Here is a 21,418-nt window from a genome sequence, read left to right as displayed (position 1 = left end):
GGCCCCCCCGCCCCCCCCGGCACACCCACCCACCCCTCCCCCCACCCCAACTCCCCCCCACCCACCCGGCCACCCCTGCCATGTCCTGGCCCCACCCAGCCTCACCCAAACCCCGCCCTGCTCACGCCTGGTCGGTGCCGTAGCTGCGGTGATCCACGGCGGCCGCCACGGCCACCACGACGGCGGGGAAGAAGTAGCCGCCCGCGTAGTAGTACTTGCGGCGGGCGGGGTCGCTGTCGAACACCTCGAGCAGCAGCAGGTACAGGTGAACCCCCTCCAGGCACAGCCACGAGAACGACGCCAGGAAAAAATAGTGCAGCAGCACGGCGAAGATGGGACAGGCCACCTGCGGGGGGGGACACGTGGGGATGTGTGGGAAGCGGGGGGGACGGGGGAATGCCCAAAAGGGGGGACAGGCCACCTGCGGGGGGGGACACGTGGGGATGTGTGGGGACAGCGTGGGGACAGGGAATGCCCAAAGGTGGGATAGGGACAGGGACGGGACGGGACGGGGAGTGCCAAAGGTGGGAAGGCATTGCGGGGGGGGACAGTGGGGTGTGTGGGGATGTGTAGGGCCTGTGGGGACAGTGGAGACATTTGGGGACAAGGGGGGGGGGGGGGCAGGGAGTGTCCAAAGGTGGGACAGGCCACCTGCGGGGGGGGACACGTGGGGATGTGTGGGGACAGCGTGGGGACAGGGACAGGGAGTGTCCAAAGGTGGGACAGGCCACCTGCAGGGAGGGGACACGTGGGGTGGGGGGGGAATTTAGGACATGGGGGGACTGTGGGGACAGCGTAGGGACGGGCGGGACGGGGGACTGTCCAAAGGTGGGACAGGCCACCTGCGGGGATGGGGACATGTGGGGACAGCATGGGGACAGCGTGGGGACAGGGAATGTCCAAAGGTGGGACAGGGCGGGACAGGGAAGGAACGGGGAGTGCCACGGGGGGCAAGGGGGACGGGACAGGGAGGGGGACGGGAAAAGGGCAGGGACAGGGAGGGGCAGCCAGAGGGGTTTTTGGGTGTTTCTGGGGGTCCCAGTGTGATGGGGTGCCCTGGGATGCCCCAGATGTGTTGGGCGGTAAACCAGGGGGGCAGTGGGACATTCCAGGGGTCTCAGGGCTGTTCGGGGATGTCCCAGGTGTGCCATGAGGGGTCCCAGGTGTGCCATGAGGAGTCCCAGGTGTGCCATGGTGCCCCCAGGTGTGCCACGGGGTTCCCCAGGTGTGCCATGGTGCCCCCCAGGTGTGCCATGGTGCCCCCAGGTGTGCCATGGCATCCCCAGGTGTGCCATGGTGCCCCAGGTGTGCCACTGCACCCCCAGATGTGCCATGGTGCCCCCAGGCGTGGCATGGGGTGCCCCAGGTGTGCCATTGCACCCCCAGGTGTGCCATTGTGCCCCCAGGTGTGCTACGGGATGTCCCAAGTGTGCCATGGGCAGCCCCAGGTGTGCCATTGCACCCCCAGGTGTGTCAATGTGCCCCCAGGCGTGGCATGGGGTGCCCCAGGTGTGGCATGGGTTGCCCCAGGTGTGCCATTGCGCCCACAGGTGTGCCATTGCACCCCCAGGTGTGGCAAGGGGTGCCCTCAGGTGTCCCCCAGGTGTGCCATGGCGCCCCCCATGTGCCCCCCAGGTGTGCCATTACACCCCCAGGTGTGCCACGGGGTGCCCCAGGTGTGCCATGGCGCCCCCAGGTGTGCCATGGCGCCCCCAGGTGTGGCATGGGGTGCCCCAGGTGTGCCATTGTGCCCCCAGGTGTGCCATGGGTTGCCCCAGGTGTGCCATGGTGCCCCCAGGTGTGCCATTGCGCCCCCAGGTGTGCCATGGTGCCCCAGGTGTGCCATGGTGCCCCAGGTGTGCCATGGTGCCCCCAGGTGTGCCATTGTGCCCCCAGGTGTGCCATTGTGCCCCCAGGTGTGCCATGGCGCCCCCAGGTGTGCCATGGGCAGCCCCAGGTGTGCCATGGTGCCCCCAGGTGTGGCACGGGGTGCCCCAGGTGTGCCATGGCGCCCCCAGGTGTGCCATGGGGTGCCCCAGGTGTGCCATGGGTTGCCCCAGGTGTGCCACGGGGTGCCCCAGGTGTGCCATTGCACCCCCAGGTGTGCCATGGTGCCCCCAGGTGTGCCATGGGTTGCCCCAGGTGTGCCATGGTGCCCCCAGGTGTGCCAGCCCCACCTGGTACTGCGTCTTGTCGATGCCCACGAGGAAGAGCAGCTCGGCGAGGAAGAGGCTGATGCACAGGTTCTTGTGGATGGTGGTGCGCTCCGAGGGCAGCCCCCGCAGGCAGCAGAAGGCCGAGATGGACAGGCCCAGGCACAGCAGCGCCACCAGGATCCCCGCCCAGGTGATCACCGACAGCAGCACCTCGTTCAGCCGCCCCGGGAACTGCGGGAGAACGGGAATTCCCTGGGAATTCTGGGGGGGTTTGGGGTTATGGGATCCATGGGCAGGGACAGGCGCCACCAGGATCCCCGGCCAGGTGATCCCAGGTGTGTCACAGCTGTCTCAGGTGTGCCCAGGTGCGTGCCCAGGTGTGTCACGGGCTGTGTCTGGGCCATCAGCAGGGCGAAGTTGGTCAGGTGTCACTGCGGGTGTGCATCACACGGCCCAGGTGTGCACAGGTGTGCCCAGACATGCCCAGGGGTGTGCCCAGGTGTGTGTCCCAGGTGTAACCAGTCATGCCCAGGTGTGCCAGGGTGTGTGTCCAGGTGTGCACAGGTCTATCCAGCCATGCCCAGGTGTGCCAGGGTGTGTGCCCAGGTGTATCCAGCCATGCCCAGGGGCGTGCCCAGGTGTGTGTCCCAGGTGTACCCAGGTGTGCGCCCAGGTGTGCCCAGGTGTATCCAGCCATGCCCAGGGGTGTGCCCAGGTGTGCCCAGGTATGCCCAGGTGTGCCCAGGTATGTCCCAGGAGTACCCAGCCATGGCCAGGTATGCCCAGGTGTGTTCCCAGAGGTGTGCCCAGGTGTGCTGAGGTGTATGCCCAGGTATGCCCAGGTGTGCCCAGGCGTGCCCAGGTGTGTGCCCAGGTGTGCCCAGGTGTGCCCAGGTGTGTGCCCAGGTGTGTATCCCAGGTGTGCCCAGACATGCCCAGGTGTGTATCCCAGGTGTACCCAGTCATGCCCAGGTGTGCCAGGGTGTGCGCCCAGGTGTGCCCAGGTGTATCCAGCCATGCCCAGGGGTGTGCCCAGGTGTGCCCAGGTGTGCCCAGGTGTGCCCGGGTGTGTGCCCAGGTGTGTCCAGGTGTGCCCAGCTATGCCCAGGGGTGTATCCCAGCTGTACCCAGTCATGCCCAGGTGTACCAGGGTGTGTGCACAGGTGTGCCCAGACATGCCCAGGTGTGTGCCCAGGTGTGCCCAGGTATGCCCAGGTGTGCCCAGGTGTGTATCCCAGGTGTGCCCAGACATGCCCAGGGGTGCCAGGGTGTGCGTCCAGGTGTGCCCAGGTGTATCCAGCCATGCCCAGGGGTGTGCCCAGGTGTACCCAGGTATGCCCAGGTGTGCCCAGGTAGGTCCCAGGAGTACCCAGCCATGGCCAGGTATGTCCAGGTGTGTTCCCAGAGGTGTGCCAAGGTGTGCTGAGGTGTATGCCCAGGTATGCCCAGGTGTGCCCAGGCGTGCCCAGGTGTGTGCCCAGGTGTGCCCAGGTGTGCCCAGGTGTGTGTCCAGGTGTGTGCCCAGGTGTGTCCAGGTGTGTGCCCAGGTGTGTGCCCAGGTGTGTGTCTAGGTGTGCCCAGGTGTGCCCAGGTGTGTGCTCAGGTGTGTCCAGGTGTGCCCAGGTGTGTGCCCAGGTGTGTGCCCAGGTGTGTCCAGGTGTGCCCAGGTGTGCCCAGGTGTGTGTGTGTGTGTGCTTAGGTGTGTGCCCAGGTGTGTGCCCAGGTGTGCCCAGGTGTGTGTGTGTGTGTGCTCAGGTGTGTCCAGGTGTGCCCAGGTGTGTGCCCAGGTGTACCCAGGTGTATCCAGCCATGCCCAGGTGTGTGCCCAGGTGTGCCCAGGGGTGCACTCACGCTCTGGCTCCGGGCCATCAGCAGGGCGAAGTTGGTCAGGTGGCTGCAGGCACAGGAGCTGTGGGTGTGTGTGTGCCCAGGTGTGTGCCCAGGGGTGTGTGTGTCTGTTCCAGGTGTGCCCAAGTGTGCCCAGGTGTGTGCCCAGGTGTGCCCAGGTGTGCCGAGGTGTGTGTGTGTGTGTGTGCCCAGGTGTGCCCAGGTGTGTATCCCAGGTGTACCCAGGTATGTCCCAGGACTACCCAGCCATGGCCAGGTATGCCCAGGTGTGTTCCCAGAGGTGTGCCCCAGTGTGCCCAGGTGTGTGCCCAGGTGTGCCCAGGTGTGTGTGTGTGTGTGCCCAGGTGTGCCCAAGTGTGCCCAGGTGTATCCAGCCATGCCCAGGGGTGTGCCCAGGTGTGCCGAGGTGTGTGCCCAGGTGTGCCCAGGTGTGCCCAGGTGTGCCCAGGTGTGTGTGTGTGCCCAGGTGTGCCCAAGTGTGCCCAGGTGTGCCCAGGTGTGCCCAGGTGTGTGTGTGCTCAGGTGTGTGCCCAGGTGTGCCCAGGTGTGTGTGTGTGTGTGCTCAGGTGTGTGCCCAGGTGTGCCCAAGTGTGCCCAGGTGTGCCCAGGTGTGTGTGTGTGTGTGTGCCCAGGTGTGCCCAGGTGTGCCCAGGTGTGCCCAGGTGTGTGCCCAGGTGTGCTCAGGTGTATCCAGCCATGCCCAGGTGTGTCCAGGTGTGCCCAGGTGTGTGCCCAGGTGTGCCCAGGTGTGTGCCCAGGTGTGCCCAGGTGTGCTGAGGTGTGTGCCCAGGTGTGCCCAGGTGTGCCCAGGTGTATCCAGCCATGCCCAGGGGTGTGCCCAGGTGTGCCCAGGTGTGTGCCCAGGTGTGTGTGTGTGTGTGCCCAGGTGTGCCCAGGTGTGTGTGTGTGTGTGCCCAGGTGTGCCCAGGTGTGCCCAGGTGTATCCAGCCATGCCCAGGTGTGTGCCCAGGTGTGCCCAGGTGTGTGCCCGGGTGTGCCCAGGTGTGCCCAGGTGTGCCCAGGTGTGCACTCACGCTCTGGCTCCGGGCCATCAGCAGGGCGAAGTTGGTCAGGTGGCTGCAGGCACAGGAGCTGTGGGTGCCGTTGGAGCGCAGCAGGCGGCAGCCCTGGCTCGACCAGTGCCCGGCCATGGAGCGCTCCGAGTAATTCCAGAAGGAGCAGTTGGCCCCAAAGTGGTTCTTGGTCTGGGAAATGGGGGAAAATCAGGGGAAATCGGGAAAATGGGGGTGCCAAAGAGAAGGGGGCCCCATTTTTCCAATTTTCCCCGATTTTCCCTGATTTCCCAATCTTGGTAATTCCAGAAGGAGCAGTTGGCCCCAGAGTGGTTCTTGGTCTGGGAAATGGGGGAAAAGTGGGGGAAAAATCAGGGAAATGGGGGTCCCAAAGAGAAGGGGGGGCCCATTTTTCCAATTTTCCCTGATTTCCCCCGATTTTCCCTGATTTCCCAATCTTGGTAATTCCAGAAGGAGCAGTTGGCCCCAGAGTGGTTCTTGGTCTGGGAAATGGGGGAAAAGTGGGGGGAAAATGGGGGAAAAATGGGGGAAATGGGGTTCCCAAAGAGAAGGGGGGCCCCATTTTTCCAATTTTCCCCAATTTTCCCCAATTTTCCCCAATTTTCCCCAATTTTCCCTGATTTCCCAATCTTCCAATCTTGGTAATTCCAGAAGGAGCAGTTGGCCCCAAAGTGGTTCTTGGTCTGGGAAATGGGGGAAAAGTGGGGAGAAAATGGGGGAAAAATGGGGGAAACAGGGTTCTCAAAGAGAAGGGGGGCCCCATTTTTCCAATTTTCCCTGATTTCCCCCGATTTTCCCTGATTTCCCAATCTTGGTAATTCCAGAAGGAGCAGTTGGCCCCAAAGTGGTTCTTGGTCTGGGAAATGGGGGGGAATTGGGGGAATTGGGAAAAATCAGGGAAATGGGGGTCCCAAAGAGAAGGGGAGGCCTCATTTCCACGATTTCCCCTGATTTTCCCCAATTTTCCCCAATTTTCCCTGACTTCCCAATCTCGGTAATTCCAGAAGGAGCAGTTGGCCCCAAAGTGGTTCTTGGTCTGGGAAATGGGGGAAAATCAGGGGAAATCGGGAAAACGGGGGGCCCAAAGAGAAGGGGGGGCCCCATTTTTCCAATTTTCCCCAATTTTCCCCGATTTTCCCTGATTTCCCAATCTTGGTAATTCCAGAAGGAGCAGTTGGCCCCAAAGTGGTTCTTGGTCTGGGAAATGGGGGAAATGGAGGGAATTGGGAAAAATCAGGGAAATGGGGGTCCCAAAGAGAAGGGGGGGCCTCATTTCCACGATTTTCCCTGATTTTCCCCAATTTTCCCCAATTTTCCCTGATTTCCCAATCTTGGTAATTCCAGAAGGAGCAGTTGGCCCCAAAGTGGTTCTTGGTCTGGGAAATGGGGGAAAATCAGGGGAAATCGGGAAAATGGGGGTCCCAAAGAGAAGGGGGGGTCCCATTTTTCCAATTTTCCCCAATTTTCCCCGATTTTCCCTGATTTCCCAATCTCAGTAATTCCAGAAGGAGCAGCAGGCCCCAAATTGGTTCTTGGTCTGGGTGGGTTTTTGGGGTCCTGGGTGGGTTTTTTGGGGTTCAGGATGGGTTTTTGGGGAGTCTGGGTGGGTTTTTGAGATTTTGGATGGGTTTTTTGAGGTCTGAGTGGGTTTTTTGGGGCCCTGGGTGGGTTTTTGGGATTCTGGGTGGGTTTTTTAGGGGTATGGATGGGGTTTTTGGGACTCTGGGTGGGTTTTGGGGGTTCTGGGTGGGTTTTTGGGGTTCTGGATGGATTTGGGGGATTCTTGATGGGTTTTGGGATTCTGGGTGGGTTTTTGGGGTTCTGGTAGTGTATTTGGTGTTGTGGTTGGGTTTTTGGGGCCTTGGATGGGTTTTTTGGATTCTGGGTGGGTTTTTGGGGTCTGAGTGGGTTTATTGAGGCCCTGGGTGGGTTTTTGGGATTCTTGGTGGGTTTTTGGGGGTTCAGGATGGGTTTTTGGGGGGTCTGGATGGTTTTTTTTTGGGTCTGCATGGGTTTTTGGGGATCTGGGTGGGTTTTGGGGGTTCTGAGTGTGTTTTTGGGGGTTCTGGGTGAGGTTTTTGGGGTTCTGGGTATGTATTTGGTATTCTTGTTCAGTTTTTGGCGGTTCTGGGTGGGTTTTTTGGGTTCAGGATGGGATTTTGGGGGTCTGTGTAATGTTTTGGGGTTCTGGGTGGGGTTTTGGGAGTCTGAGCTGGTTTTTGGGGGTCGCACCTCCAGGTGGGGCAGGGTGAAATTCTAGATGTGCCAAACCATCCAAATTTGGGGATTTGGGCTCTCTGCGTGGATTTCTGGGGCTCTAGGTGAGTTTTGGGGGTTCTGGGTGGGATTTTGGGGTCTGGGTGGGGTTTTGGGGGTTGCACCTCGAGGTGGGGCAGGGTGAAGGTTTGGATGTCCCAAAACATCCAAATTTTGGGATTTGGGGTCTCTGGATGCAGTTTTAAGGGTCCCAAGGAGTTTTGGGGTTCTGGGTGGGATTTTTGGAGTTCTGGGTGGGTTTTTGGGTCTCTGGGTGAGGTTTTGTGGCTCTTGGTGGGGTTTTGGGGTTCTGGATGGGTTTTTTGGGGGTCTAGGTGGGGTTTTGGGTTCTGGGTGGGTTTTTGAGGTTCTGGATGGGTTTTTTGGGGTTCTGGATGGATTTGGGGGATTCTTGGTGGGTTTTTGGGGTTCTGGGTGGGTTTTTTGGATCTGGGTGGGTTTTTGGGGGTTCTGAGTGGGTTTTATAGGGGTTCGGGATGGGTGTTTTGGGTTTGGGTGGGTTTTTGGGTCTGCATGGGTTTTTTGGGATCTGGGTGGGTTTTGGGGGTTCTGAGTGGGTTTTTAGGGGTTCAGGATGGGTGTTTTGGGGTTCTGGGTGGGTTTTTGGGGTCTGGGTGGGTTTTTTGGGGTCTGGTTGAGGTTTTGGTGTGCTGGGTGGGTTTTTGGGGGTTCAGGATGGGTGTTTTGGGGTTCTGGGTGGGTTTTTGGGGGTCGCACCTCCAGGTGGGGCAGGGTGAAGACCACGGGGTCCCGCAGGAAGACCCTGCTGGACTCTTTGTTGATGGAGGCAGCGATGACCTGGGAGTTGACCACGAGCTGGGGGGCGCGGGGCCCCCCGTCCCCCCCCAGGCGCACGGTGGCGTTCTCGGTGGGCAGGAACAGCCCCAGGTTGTTGTACAGGATGAAGACAACCTTCACCACCCCTGGGGAGACAGAGGGTGAGAGACACCCGAAAAACACCCAAAAATACCCCAAAAAACACCCCCAAAAACACCCAAAAACACCCCCCAAAACACCCCAAAGACACCTCAAAAGCACCCCAAAAACCACCCAGAGCCCCCCTTCCCCACCCCTGGGGAGACAGAGGGTGAGAGACACCCCAAAAAACACCCAAAAATACCCCAAAAAACACCCCCAAAACACACTAAAAACCTGCCAAGACACCCCAAAAAACACCCCAAAACCACCCAGCCCTCCCCTTCACCACCCCTGGGGAGACAGAGGGTGAGAGACAACCCAAAAAACACCCCAAAACACCTCAAAACCACCTCCAAAGACACCCTAAAAACGTCCCCCAAAATCACCCAAAGACACCCAAAAACCACCCCAAAACACCCTAAAAACACCCCCAAAAACACCCTAAAAACACCCCAAAGACATCTCAAAGACACCCCCAAAACACCCCAAAAACATCCAGAGCCCCCCTTCACCACCCCTGGAGAGACAGTGTGTGACAGACACCCAAAAAACACCCCAAAACCATGCCAAAATACACCACAGAAACACCCCAAAACATCCAAAACCATGCCAAAATACACCACAGAAACACCCAGAACACCCAAAACCATGCCAAAACACACCACAGAAACACCCCAGAACACCCCAAAAACACCCAGACCCCCCTTCACCACCCCTGGGGAGATGGCAGGTGAGAGGCACCCCAGAAAACACCCCCAAAGACACCTAAAAGCAGCCCCAAAACGCGCTACAGACATCCCAAAGACACCCCAAAAACACCCTAGAAACACCCCAAAATACCCCAAAACCACCCCAAAGACATCCCTTTAACACCCATGGGGGACCAGTGGGTCAGGGACACCCCAAAAACACCAAAAACCATCCCAAAAGCACCCCAAAGACACCCCAAAAACACCCCAAAAACACCCCAGAAACACCCAGCCCCCTTCTTCACCATTCCTGGGGAGACACAGGGTCAGAGACACCCCAAAGAAAACCCAAAACATCACAAAACACCCCCAAAACACAACCCTAAAAATACCCCAAAAACACCTCAAAAAAACCCAGCCCCCCTCTCCATCATCCCCGAGGAGACAGCAGGTCAGACACACCCCAAGAACACCCAAAATCACCACAAAAACAACCCCAAAACTGCACTAAAACCACCCCTTCCCCACCCCAAAGACATCCCACAGATACCCCAAAACCACCCCAGAAACACCCCAAAAAAACCCCAAAAACCACCACAGAAACACCCCAAAAACACCCCCAAAACCACCACAGAAACACCCCAAAAACACCCCAAAACCACCCCCAAAAACCACCACAGAAACACCCCAAAAACACCCCCAAAAACCACCACAGAAACACCCAAAACCACCCCAAAACCACCCCAGAAACACCCCAAAAACACCCCAAAAACCACCCCAAAAACACCCCAAAAAAACCCCAAAAACCACCACAGAAACACCCAAAACCACCACAGAAACACCCCAAAAATACCCCCTAAATACCCCAAAAATACCCCAAAACCACCCTGACCTCCCCTTCACCACCCCTGTGTAGACAGAGGGCGACTGACACCCCAAAACCACCCAAAACCACCCAAAAACCATCCCAAAAATGCCCAAAGACGCCCCAAACCATCCCAAAGACACCCCAAAACCACCCAGACCCTCCAAGCCCCCCCAGGACCCCCAAATTTGCCCCCTCCCCCCCATTCCCACTGTTCTGTTTGGGGGAGCCCTGGGTACCCCAAATCTCCCCAAGCCCCCCAAAACTCCCCAAGCCCCCCAGACCATCAGGACCCCCCCGGACCCCCAAATTTGCCCCCTGCTCACCGTTCCTGCTGTTCTGTTTGAGGGTGCTGGCCGAGAGCTGGATGGAGCCGTCACCCCCCAGCTCCTGCGGGAACACGAGCTCCTGGAGCGGCCCCTCGGTGTTGAGCACCGACACCTCCAGCACTGGGGGAAAACAGGGAAAAACATGGAAAATATGGAAAGAAACCCATGGAAAATATGGAAAAAAACCCCATGGAAAATATGGAAAAAATCCCATGGAAAATATGGAAAAAAACCCCATGGAAAATATGGAAAAAACTCCATGGAAAATATGGAAAAAAACCCATGGAAAATATGGGAAAAACCCATGGAAAAAAACCATGGAAAATATGGAAAAAACCCCATGGAAAATATGGAAAAAACCCCATGGAAAATATGGAAAAAAATCCACGGAAAATATGGGAAAAACCCCATGGAAAAAAAACCATGGAAAATATGAAAAAAACATGGAAAACCACAGAAAACACGAGCTCCTGGAGCGGCCCCTCGGTGCTGAGCACCGACAACTCCAGCACTGGGGAACAGGGAAAATATGGAACAATCCCATGGAAAATAAGGAAAAAAAACCCATAGAAAATATGGAAAAAAAACCCCATGGAAAATATGGGAAAAACCCCACGGAAAAAAACCATGGAAAATATGAAAAAAACATGGAAAATCACAGAAAACACGAGCTCCTGGAGGGCCCCCTTGGTGTTGAGCACTGACACCTCCAGCACTGGGGAAACAGGGAAAATATGGAAAATACGGAAAAAAACCCCCATGGAAAATATGGAAAAAAACTCATAGAAAATATGGAAAAAAACCCATGGAAAATATGGAAAAAAAACTCCATGGAAAATATGGAAAAAAACATGGAAAACCACAGAAAACAAGAGCTCCTGGAGGGGCCCCTTGGTGTTGAGCACCGACACCGCCTGCAGCGGGGAAAAAACAGGGAAAATATGGGAAAAAATCCCATGGAAAATATGGAAAAAACATCATGGAAAATATAGAAAAAACCCCATGGAAAATATGGAAAAAAACCCCATGGAAAATATGGAAAAAACATGGAAAATCACAGAAAACAAGAGCTCCTGGAGCGGCCCCTCGGTGTTGAGCACCGACACCTCCAGCACTGGGGGAAAAACAGGGAAAAACATGGAAAATATGGAAAAAAACCCCATGGAAAATATGGAAAAAACTCCATGGAAAATATGGAAGAAAAACCCACGGAAAAAACCATGGAAAATATGAAAAAAACATGGAAAATCACAGAAAACACGAGCTCCTGGAGGGGCTGCTCAGTGTTGAGCACCGACACCTCCAGCACTGGGGGAACAGGGAAAATATGGAACAATCCCATGGAAAATATGGAAAAAAAACCCATAGAAAATATGGAAAAAAACCCCATGGAAAATATGGAAAAAAAACCCATGAAAAAACCATGGAAAATATGAAAAAAACATGGAAAATCACAGAAAACACGAGCTCCTGGAGGGGCTGCTCAGTGTTGAGCACCGACACCTCCAGCACTGGGGGAAAAACAGGGAAAAACATGGAATATATGGAAAAAAACCCACAGAAAATATGGAAAAAAACCCACAGAAAATATGGAAAAAATCCCATGGAAAATATGGAAAAAAACCCCATGGAAAATATGGAAAAAACATGGAAAATCACAGAAAACACGAGCTCCTGGAGAGGCCCCTCGGTGTTGAGCACCGACACCTCCAGCACTGGGGAAAAAACAGGGAAAAACATGGAAAATATGGAAAAAAACCCCACAGAAAATATGGAAAAAAACTCCATGGAAAATATGGAAAAAAACCCACAGAAAATATGGAAAAAACCTATAGGAAATATAGAAAAAAGCCCATGGAAAATATAGAAAAAACCCCATAGAAAATATAGAAAAAAAACCCCATGGAAAATATGGAAAAAATCCCATGGAAAAACATGGAAAACCACAGAAAACGAGCTCCTGGAGCGGCCCTCATGTTGAGCACCAACACCTCCAGCACTGGGGAACAGGGAAAATATGGAACAATCCCATGGAAAATATGGAAAAACCCCCATAGAAAATATGGAAAAAAACTCCACGGAAAATATGGAAAAAAACCCCATGAAAAAAAAACATGGAAAATATGGAATAAAACATGGAAAATCACAGAAAACACGAGCTCCTGGAGGGGCTGCTCGGTGTTGAGCACCGACACCTCCAGCACTGGGAAACAGGGAAAAAAACATGGAAAATATGGAAAAAAACCCATGGAAAATATGGAAAAAACCTATAGGAAATATAGAAAAAAACCCATGGAAAATATGGAAAAAAACTCCATGGAAAATATGGAAAAAACCATGGAAAACCACAGGAAACAGAGCTCCTGGAGCGGCCCCTCGGTGTTGAGCACCGACACCTCCAGCACTGGGGAAAAAACAGGGAAAAACATGGAAAATATGGAAAAAAACCCATGGAAAATATGGAAAAAACCCCATGGAAAATATGGAAAAAACTCCATGGAAAATATGGAAAAAACTCCATGGAAAATATGGAAAAAACATGGAAAACCACAGAAAATAAGAGCTCCTTGAGGGGCCCCTCGGTGTTGTGCACCGACACCTCCAGCACAGAAACAGGGAAAAAACATGGAAAATATGGAAAAAACCCCATGGAAAATATGGAACAGACATGGAAAACCACAGAAAACACGAGCTCCTGGAGGGGCCCCTCGGTGTTGGAAAAAACCCCACGAAAAATATGGAAAAAACATAGGAAATATGGAAAAACACCCATGGAAAATATGGAAAGAACATGGAAAAAAACATGGAAAATATGGAAAAAACCCCATAGAAAATATGGAAAGAACATGGAAAATATGAAAAAAACCCCATAGAAAGTATGGACAGAACATGGAAAACATTGAAAAAACATGGAAAACTCCACAGAAAATAACTGGGGATTGGGATTGGGAAATTGGGATTTTGGATTTTGGATTGGGAATTTGGGATTTGAGAATTTGGGATTGGGAATTTGGGATTTGGGATTAAGCTTGGGAATTGGGATTGGATTGGAACATTGGGATATTGGGACATTGGCATTGGGATATTGGGACATTGGGATATTGGGACATTGGGATATTGGGATATTGGGACATTGGGACATTGGGACATTGGGATATTGGGACATTGGGATATTGGGATACTGGGATATTGGGACATTGGGACATTGGGATATGGGACATTGGATATTGGGACATTGGCATTGGGATATATTGGGCATTGGACATTGGGATATTGGGCCATTGGCATTGGGATATTGGGATATTGGGACATTGGGATATTGGGATATTGACATTGGGATATTGGGATATTGGGACATTGGGATATTGGGACATTGGCATTGGGATATTGGGACATTGGGACATTGGAATTGGGAATTGGATTGATCATTGGGATATTGGATATTGGGACATTGGGATATTGGGAATTGGGACATTGGAGATATTGGGACTATTGGACATTGGGATATTGGGACATTGGGATATTGGGATACTGGGATATTGGGAATTGGCATTGGACATTTGGGACATTGGGACATTGGGAATTGGGATATTGGGACATTGGGACATTGGGATATTGGACATTGGGACATTGGGATATTGGGACATTGGGATATTGGGACATTGGATTGGAATTGGGAATTGACTGGATATTGACATTGGATATTGGGACATTGGACATTGGGATATTGGGGACATTGGGATATTGGGACTTGGACATTGGATATGGACCCAGGCACATGCATGGAGGGACAGGACGGGCAGGAGGAGCCCATGGGGACCCCAGGAAGGGGTTTGGGGTTTGGGGGTCCCCGCGGGCTCACCCAGGTTCTGCCGGGCGGCCAGGAAGCGCGCGGGCTCCTTGACGTTGTCGGCGAGCAGGAAGGCGCCCTCCTCGAGCACATCCAGCAGCATGGTGGCCGTGTGCGCCTGCTCCGAGCCGTTCATGTCCCGCCACGACTCCAGCGCCTCGGGGCGCAGCAGGTTATCCACGGCCTCCACCACGGCCTGCGGGGCCAATGGGGTGGGTGGGAATGGGACACGCCCAGGGACACGCCCGGGGATACGCCCAGGGACACGCCCGGGGACACACCCAGAGACAGACCCAACCCCCACTTCCTCCACCACGGCCTGCGGGATGAATGGGGTGGGTGGGCTGGGACACGCCCAGGGACACGCCCGGGGACACACCCAGGGCAACACCCAGGGACACACCCACCCCTCACGGCCTCCACCATGGCCTGCGGGGCGAATGGGGTGGGTGGGAATGGGACACGCCCAGGGACACGCCGGGATACACCCAAGACATGCCCGGAAATACCCGGGGACACACCTAGGGAAACACCCAGGGACACACCCACCCCTCACGGCCTCCACCACGGCCTGCGGGATGAATGGGGTGGGTGGGGCTGGGACACACCCAGGGACACGCCCAGAGACAGACCCAACCCCCACTTCCTCCACCACGGCCTGCGGGATGAATGGAGTGGGTGGGCTGGGACACGCCCAGGGAAACACCCAGGGACACGCCCACCCCCCACGGCCACCACCACCACGGCCTGTGGGATGGGCGGGGTGGGTGGGAATGGGACACACCCAGGGACACGCCCAGGGCCACACCCAAACTCTACAGCCTTCTGGACAGACAGGGTGGGGCAGGGTTGGGACACGCCCAAGGCACACGCCCAAGGGACACACCCAGGGTCACACCCAACTCCCACAGCCTGCGGGACGGGTGGGGCTGGGACACACATGGGGACACGCCCAAGGGACAGGCCCATAGAGACACACCCAGGGGCCACACCCAAATGACACACCCACATGGACACTCCTAAAGGGACACGCCCAAATGCCACGTCCAACCAGGACGTGCTCCGCCCACTGACACCCATCCCTCAGGTCTCCAGCATTGTCCTGGGTGTGGCCGTGTCCAACCCCAGGGACACGCCCACCCGGTCAGACCAACCACACCCATTGGACACACCTATGGGACACGCCCACCTGGTCAGACCCCGCCCATGGGACATGCCCACCCAGACTGACCACACCCATGGGACACACCCACACAATCAGACCATTCCCGTGGGACACACCCACCCAATCTGACCACACCAATGGGACATGCCAACACAGACAACACCCATGGGACACGCCCTCACAGACCACGCCCATGGGACACGCCCACCCAGGCAGACCCTGCCAATGGGACACACCCACACAATCAGACCAGGCCCACGGGACACACCCACCCACACAGACCACGCCCACTGGACAAGTCTTTGCAGGCTCCACCCATCCTCTCCAAGCCCCACCCAGCACAAAACCTCCCTAAACCCCCAGACCCCGCCCATGCTGACCACACCCATCTTCCAAAGCCCTGCTCATCTAAGCTCACCCCAAGCCACGCCCATGCAGACTCCACCCCCTGAATAAGCCCCACCCACCAACACAGGCCTCATCCACTTCATGGCCCAGTCCTTGACACACCCACGCATTCAAGCCCCACCCACAGCCCCAACAGCCCTGCCCGCCACACCCCACCCACACAAGCCCCTCCCATTGCACATGGCCACGCCCCCGTAGGCCACGCCCCTCACCTTGATGTAATCCTTGCAGGTTCGCTCCCGCTTGTGCATCTGCAGGGGAAATAAAAGAGGGGAGGGGACACCCAGGTGAGGGGGTGGGACCCCAAAACCTGCACTGGGGGCACCCCAAAATCCACAACAGGATCCTCCTGAAATCCGGGAAGTAACCCCAAAATCTGGGGCAGAACAATCCCAAAATTTGGGGCAGAACAACCCCAAAATCTGGGCAGAACAACTCCAAAATCTGGGGCAGAACAACCCCAAAATCTGGGCAGAACAACTCCAAAATCTGGGGCAGAACAATCCCAAAATCTGGGGCAGAACAACCCCAACATTTGGGGCAGAACAACCCCAAAATCTGGGGTAGAACAACCCCAAAATCTGGGGCAGAACAGCCCCAAAATCTGGGGCAGAACAACCCCAACATTTGGGGCAGGATCCCCGAATGTGGGGCAGGAGAAGGGGCCTGGCACAGTGACCCCAAAACCCGGGCAGGAGCACCCCAAAATTCGGGTCAGGGCGTGTTTGGTCTCTAGAAAAGGAGCCCCTCAACGTTTGGGCTGGGACAACCCCGAAATTCAGGGCAGAACCCCAAAAATTGGCCAAGAATCTCAAAAACAGGGTTCAGGCTCTGGAGCAGGGGAACCCCACAATTGGGGCACAGGTTCCCCCTTGGCCACCCCACCCCTCAACAGGGTCACCCCAAATTCGGGATTTTGGGGTCCCACCTTGTCCTCGTTCTTTCTGTAACTCTTCTTCATTTGGTGCTCAAAGCCCTCAAACATTTTTTTTTAATAAAAAAATTTCCATAACATCATCAGAACAAAAATTTCTGTCTCTAAATAAACTAAGAAAAACCTTTTAAAAATAATAAACTAACTAAAATTTTAAATTTTCTTTCTTTACATTATCAGTAAAAAAAAAATTTTAAAAATTGATTTTTTTTCTAATTATTATTACTCTTTCTCTTAATCACTATTAATAAATTTTTCTTTATACCATTTGAAAGTTTTAACACTACTTTACCTTTTCCTAAACCTCCCTCACAACAAAAAATATATACTAATAATTAGCTAGTAGTAGCAGTAGTAATAATAGTAGTAATAGTAGTAATAATAATAATAATAATAAATTATATTAAAAGTAAATATCATTATAATGACACTACATTGTGTTATATATTATATATTAGATATTGTAGATTATGTTATAAATTATATATTAATATTATATAAAATACATCATATATTATATTATGTAATATATTTTAGATTTTATATTATATAATGGTTGTGTATATTAATATATAATATATCCTGTATAATATAATGCATATTAAATAATAATATAAATACTAACAATTTAATACTTAATACTAATAATAAATACTAATAATTTAAATAATAAAAACACTAAACCCACCACACTCATTAACACATTACCCAAGAAACCCTAAAAATTCCCAAAATCTCTAATTAAAAACCCAAACCCACTCTGGGCTCCCACCTTGCTGCAGTTTCTCTGTGCTCAGAGCCCCTTGATCTCAGTCCCGTGTATCCCCTCTCAGTCCCACCTGTTTCCCCTCAGTCTCCCTTTGGGCTGAACCCCAAATCAGGGTTTTGGGGTCCCACCTGCTCCCCAGCGATCTGAACCTCAAATCTGGGTTTTGGGGTTCCACCTTGCCATAGATTTTACCCCTTGAGCTGCACATCCAGGACGTGCCCCCACCATGTCCTCTGCCCATTCCCCCGCCCTCCCTTTGGCCTGAACCCCAAATTTGTGTTTTGGGGTCGCACCTTGTTGCAGTTTTTCCCCACTGACTCCCTCTCGAGCGGGTGCAGCGCCTGCAGCTGCACACCCAGACTGTGCTACCGTGCCCCCCATCGCTCCTGCCTGCCCCCTACCCATTCTCTGCCCCCCCGTTGGCCTGAACCTCAAATCCGAGTTTTGGGGTCGAATTTTGTTGTTTTTCCCCAGACTCCCTCACAAGCGGGCGCAGCGCCTGCAGGTGTACATCCAGGACGTGACGCCGCTGTGTCCCCACAGTCCCCTGCCCATCCCCTGTCCCCCCAGCACTCTGAACCCCAAATCTGGGTTTTGGGGTCCCACCTCGTTGTAGTTTCCCCGCAGACTCCCTCTCAAGCGGGTGCAGCACCTGCAGCTGCACACCCAGGACACACCAGTGCCGTGTCCCCACTGTCCCCTGCCTGTCCCCTGCCCCCTCAGTTGTCCAAACCCCAAATCCGAGTTTTGGGGTCACCCCTTGTTGTAGTTCTTGCCCGCAGACTCCCTCTCGAGGGGTCACAGCACCTGCAGCTGCACACCCAGGATGTGCCATCACCGTATCCCCATTGCTCCTGCCTGTCCTCTGTACACCCCTTTGGTCCAAACCCCAAATTTGTGTTTTTGGGGTTGCACCTTGTTGTAGTTTTTGCCCACTGACTCCCTCTCGAGCGGGCGCAGCACCTGCAGCTGTGCATCCAGGATGTGACATCGCCATGTCCCCACTGTCCCCTGCCTGTCCCCTGCCCATCCCCTTTGGTCCATAACCCGTATCTGTGTTTTGGAGTCTCACCTTGCTATAATTTTTGCCCGCAGACTCCCTCTTGTACAGGGGCAGTGCCTGCAGCTGCACACCCAGGATGTGACACCGCTGTGTCTCCTGACTGTCCCCCGTCCCCCCCTTTCAGGCTGTACCCCAAATTTGTGTTTTGGGGTCACACCTTGTTGCAGTTTTTCCTCGCAGACTCCCTCTCCAGTGGGTGCAGCGCCTGCAGCTGTGCATCCAGGATGTGACACCGCTGTGTCCCCACTGTCCCCTGCCCATCCCCTTTGGTCCAAACCCCAAATTTTGTGTTTTGGGGTTCCACCTTGTTATCATTTTTCCCAGCTGACTCCTTCTCGAGCGGTCTCAGCGCCTGCAGCTGTGTGTCCAGGATGTGACACCGCTGTGTCCCCACTGTCCCCTGCCCCCCCAGCAGTCTGAACCCCAAATTTGGATTTATGGTCACACCTTGTTATGATTTTTGCCTGCTGACTCCCTCTTGCGCGGGGGCAGCGTCTGCAGCTGCACACCCAGGATGTGACACCGCTGTGTCTCCTGACTGTCCCCCGTCCCCCCCTTTCAGGCTGTGCCCCAAATTTGTGTTTTGGGGTCACACCTTGTTATAATTTTTCCCGGCTGACTCCCTCTCGAGCGGGCGCAGCGCCTGCAGCTGCACACCCAGGACACACCAGTGCCCTGTCCCCATCGCTCTCTACCCATTCCCCTGCCCCCCCAGCAGTCTGAACCCCAAATTTGGATTTATGGTCACATCTTGGTATAATTTTTGCCTGCTGACTCCCTCTTGAGCGGGCGCAGCGCCTGCAGCTGCACACCCAGGATGTGACACCCCTGTGTCCCCTGCCTGTCCCCGGTCCCCCCTTTTAGGCTGCACCCCAAATTTGTGTTTTGGGGTCACACCTTGTTGCAGTTTTTCCTCGCAGACTCCCTCTCCAGTGGGTGCAGCGCCTGCAGCTGTGCATCCAGGATGTGACACCGCCGTGTCCCCACTGTCCCCTGCCCATCCCCTTTGGTCCAAACCCCAAATTTGTGTTTTGGGGTCCCACCTTGTTATCATTTTTCCTGGCAGACTCCTTCTCGAGCGGTCTCAGCGCCTGCAGCTGCACGTCCAGGATGCGACACCGCCGTGTCCCCACTGTCCCCTGCCTGTCCCCTGCCCCCCCCCAGCAGTCTGAACCCCAAATTTGGATTTATGGCCTCACCTTGTTATAATTTTTCCCTGCTGATTCCCTCTCCAGCGGCCTCAGCGCCTGCAGCTGCGCGTCCAGGATGTCCAGGAGCTGCTCCAGCAGCCGCACGGCCGAGCTGACGTCCCCGGCGAACACGGGCCCGCGCGTGTGCCGCGCCAGCTCCCCCGCGATGGACGCCGCGTTCTCCCCGCTCTTGATCTGCGGCAACCGAGGCTCAGGGGGTCCCCAATGTCCCCCGGGGGGTGTGGGGGGCACCCACGGGTCAGGGAGCCCCTCAGACCCCCGGTATCCCCACAAGATGCCCCAAACTTGCTGGGGGATATCGGGGAGCCCCTCATGAGCTGCGTGTGCCCTCATACCCCCTGTAACCCCCTGGAGGATATCGGGGACCCCCAGACCCCCTGTAACCCCCTGGGGGATATCGGGGACCCCCAGACCCCCTGTAACCCCCTGGGGGATATCGGGGACCCCCTGACCCTCTGTAACCCCCTGGGGGATATCGGGGACCCCACACCCTCTGTAACCCCCTGGGGGATATCGGGGACCCCCAGACCCTCTGTAACCCCCTGGGGGATATCGGGGACCCCCAGACCCTCTGTAACCCCCTGGGGGATATCGGGGACCCCCAGACCCCCTGTAACCCCCTGGGGGATATCGGGGACCCCCTGACCCCCTGTAACCCCCTGGGGGATATCGGGGACCCCCACACCCTCTGTAACCCCCTGGAGAATATCGGGGACCCCCTGACCCTCTGTAACCCCCTGGGGGATATCGGGGACCCCCACACCCCCTGTAACCCCCTGGGGGATATCGGGGACCCCCTGACCCTCTGTAACCCCCTGGAGGATATCGGGGACCCCCACACCCTCTGTAACCCCCTGGGGGATATCGGGGACCCCCTGACCCTCTGTAACCCCCTGGAGGATATCGGGGACCCCCACACCCTCTGTAACCCCCTGGGGGACCCCTGACCCATGGATGCACCCCCAAACCCCCCAGGGGGATATCAGGGAGACCCCAGACCCTCTGTAACCCCCCCAACCCACTCCAGATCCCCCAAACTCCACGGGGGCCATCGGGGACCCCCCTGACCCATGGGTGTCCCCCCAAACCCCTGTGGGACATCGTTAGAGGGGATCGCCATTTCTGGGGGTCCCAGTTTTTGGGGATTTCTGCCTAGCGGTGTCCCTGTTTCTGGGGGGTCTCAGTTTTGTGGGATATCCGTTTAGGGGTGTCCTCTCTGGGCAGGTGCCATTTTAGGGTATTCTTGTTTAGGGGTGTCCCCGTTTCTGGGGGTCCCATTTTAGGGTATCCCTGTTCAGGGGTGCCCCCTTTGGCTGGGTCCCATTTTGGGGGACCCCTGTTTAGGGCTCCCCCCTTTGGCTGGGCCCGTTTGGGGGATCCCTGTTTGGGGGTCCCCCCTTTGGCCAGGTCCCATTTTGGGGGATCCCTGTTCAGGGGTCCCCCGTTTGTCTGGGCCCGTTTTGGGGTGCCCCGGTACCTTCTGTGCCACCTGGTTGACCCAGGGGCTGGTGCAGTTGCTCAGGTCGGGCCCGCGGGGGTTCCACACCCCCAGCCCCAGCAGGCACTGGAAGGAGGCGATGCCTGGGGGGCACAGGGGGCTCAGGGGGGCTCAGGGGGGCTCAGGAGGACCCCACATCTCCCCTGGCTCTCCCAGTGCCCCCTCCCCACCCCACAGAATCCCCACCCCCAAGATCCCCAGAAGCCCCCAAAAAAACCCCAAAATCCCCCATAGCCCCCAGTTCCCCCACAGCCTGCAGGACCTCCCAGGACTCCACAGACCCCCCAAAACCCCCCAGACCCCATCCAGTGCCTCCCAATCCCCCCCAATCCCTCCATTCCCACCAATCCCCCTATTCCCCCCATTTCCCCCCAATTCCCCCCCAGTCCCCCATTGCTCCCATT

General features: G+C 55.6%; 1 protein-coding gene across 1 annotated transcript in view; it reads right to left on the bottom strand.

Annotated features, from left to right (window-relative positions):
• Positions 1-116: 116 nt before the first annotated feature.
• The window catches only part of LOC135441472 (adhesion G protein-coupled receptor L1-like), a 45,846-nt gene continuing 24,544 nt past the window's right edge, over positions 117-21,418 (bottom strand). The window contains exons 8-16 of the mRNA XM_064701017.1: positions 20,994-21,097; positions 19,505-19,690; positions 15,752-15,790; positions 13,979-14,162; positions 10,114-10,236; positions 8,033-8,238; positions 5,039-5,209; positions 2,178-2,387; positions 117-346 (exon numbers count right to left, since the gene is read on the bottom strand). Coding sequence (XP_064557087.1) covers positions 122-346; positions 2,178-2,387; positions 5,039-5,209; positions 8,033-8,238; positions 10,114-10,236; positions 13,979-14,162; positions 15,752-15,790; positions 19,505-19,690; positions 20,994-21,097 — 1,448 coding nt within the window. The 3' untranslated portion in view covers positions 117-121. The remainder of the gene's footprint in view (positions 347-2,177; positions 2,388-5,038; positions 5,210-8,032; positions 8,239-10,113; positions 10,237-13,978; positions 14,163-15,751; positions 15,791-19,504; positions 19,691-20,993; positions 21,098-21,418) is intronic.

The sequence above is a fragment of the Zonotrichia leucophrys genome, unplaced genomic scaffold (assembly GCF_028769735.1).
Source record: "Zonotrichia leucophrys gambelii isolate GWCS_2022_RI unplaced genomic scaffold, RI_Zleu_2.0 Scaffold_305_63074, whole genome shotgun sequence".
NCBI classification, from domain to species: Eukaryota; Metazoa; Chordata; class Aves; order Passeriformes; family Passerellidae; genus Zonotrichia; species Zonotrichia leucophrys.
This window is presented reverse-complemented; position numbering and strand designations above follow the sequence as displayed.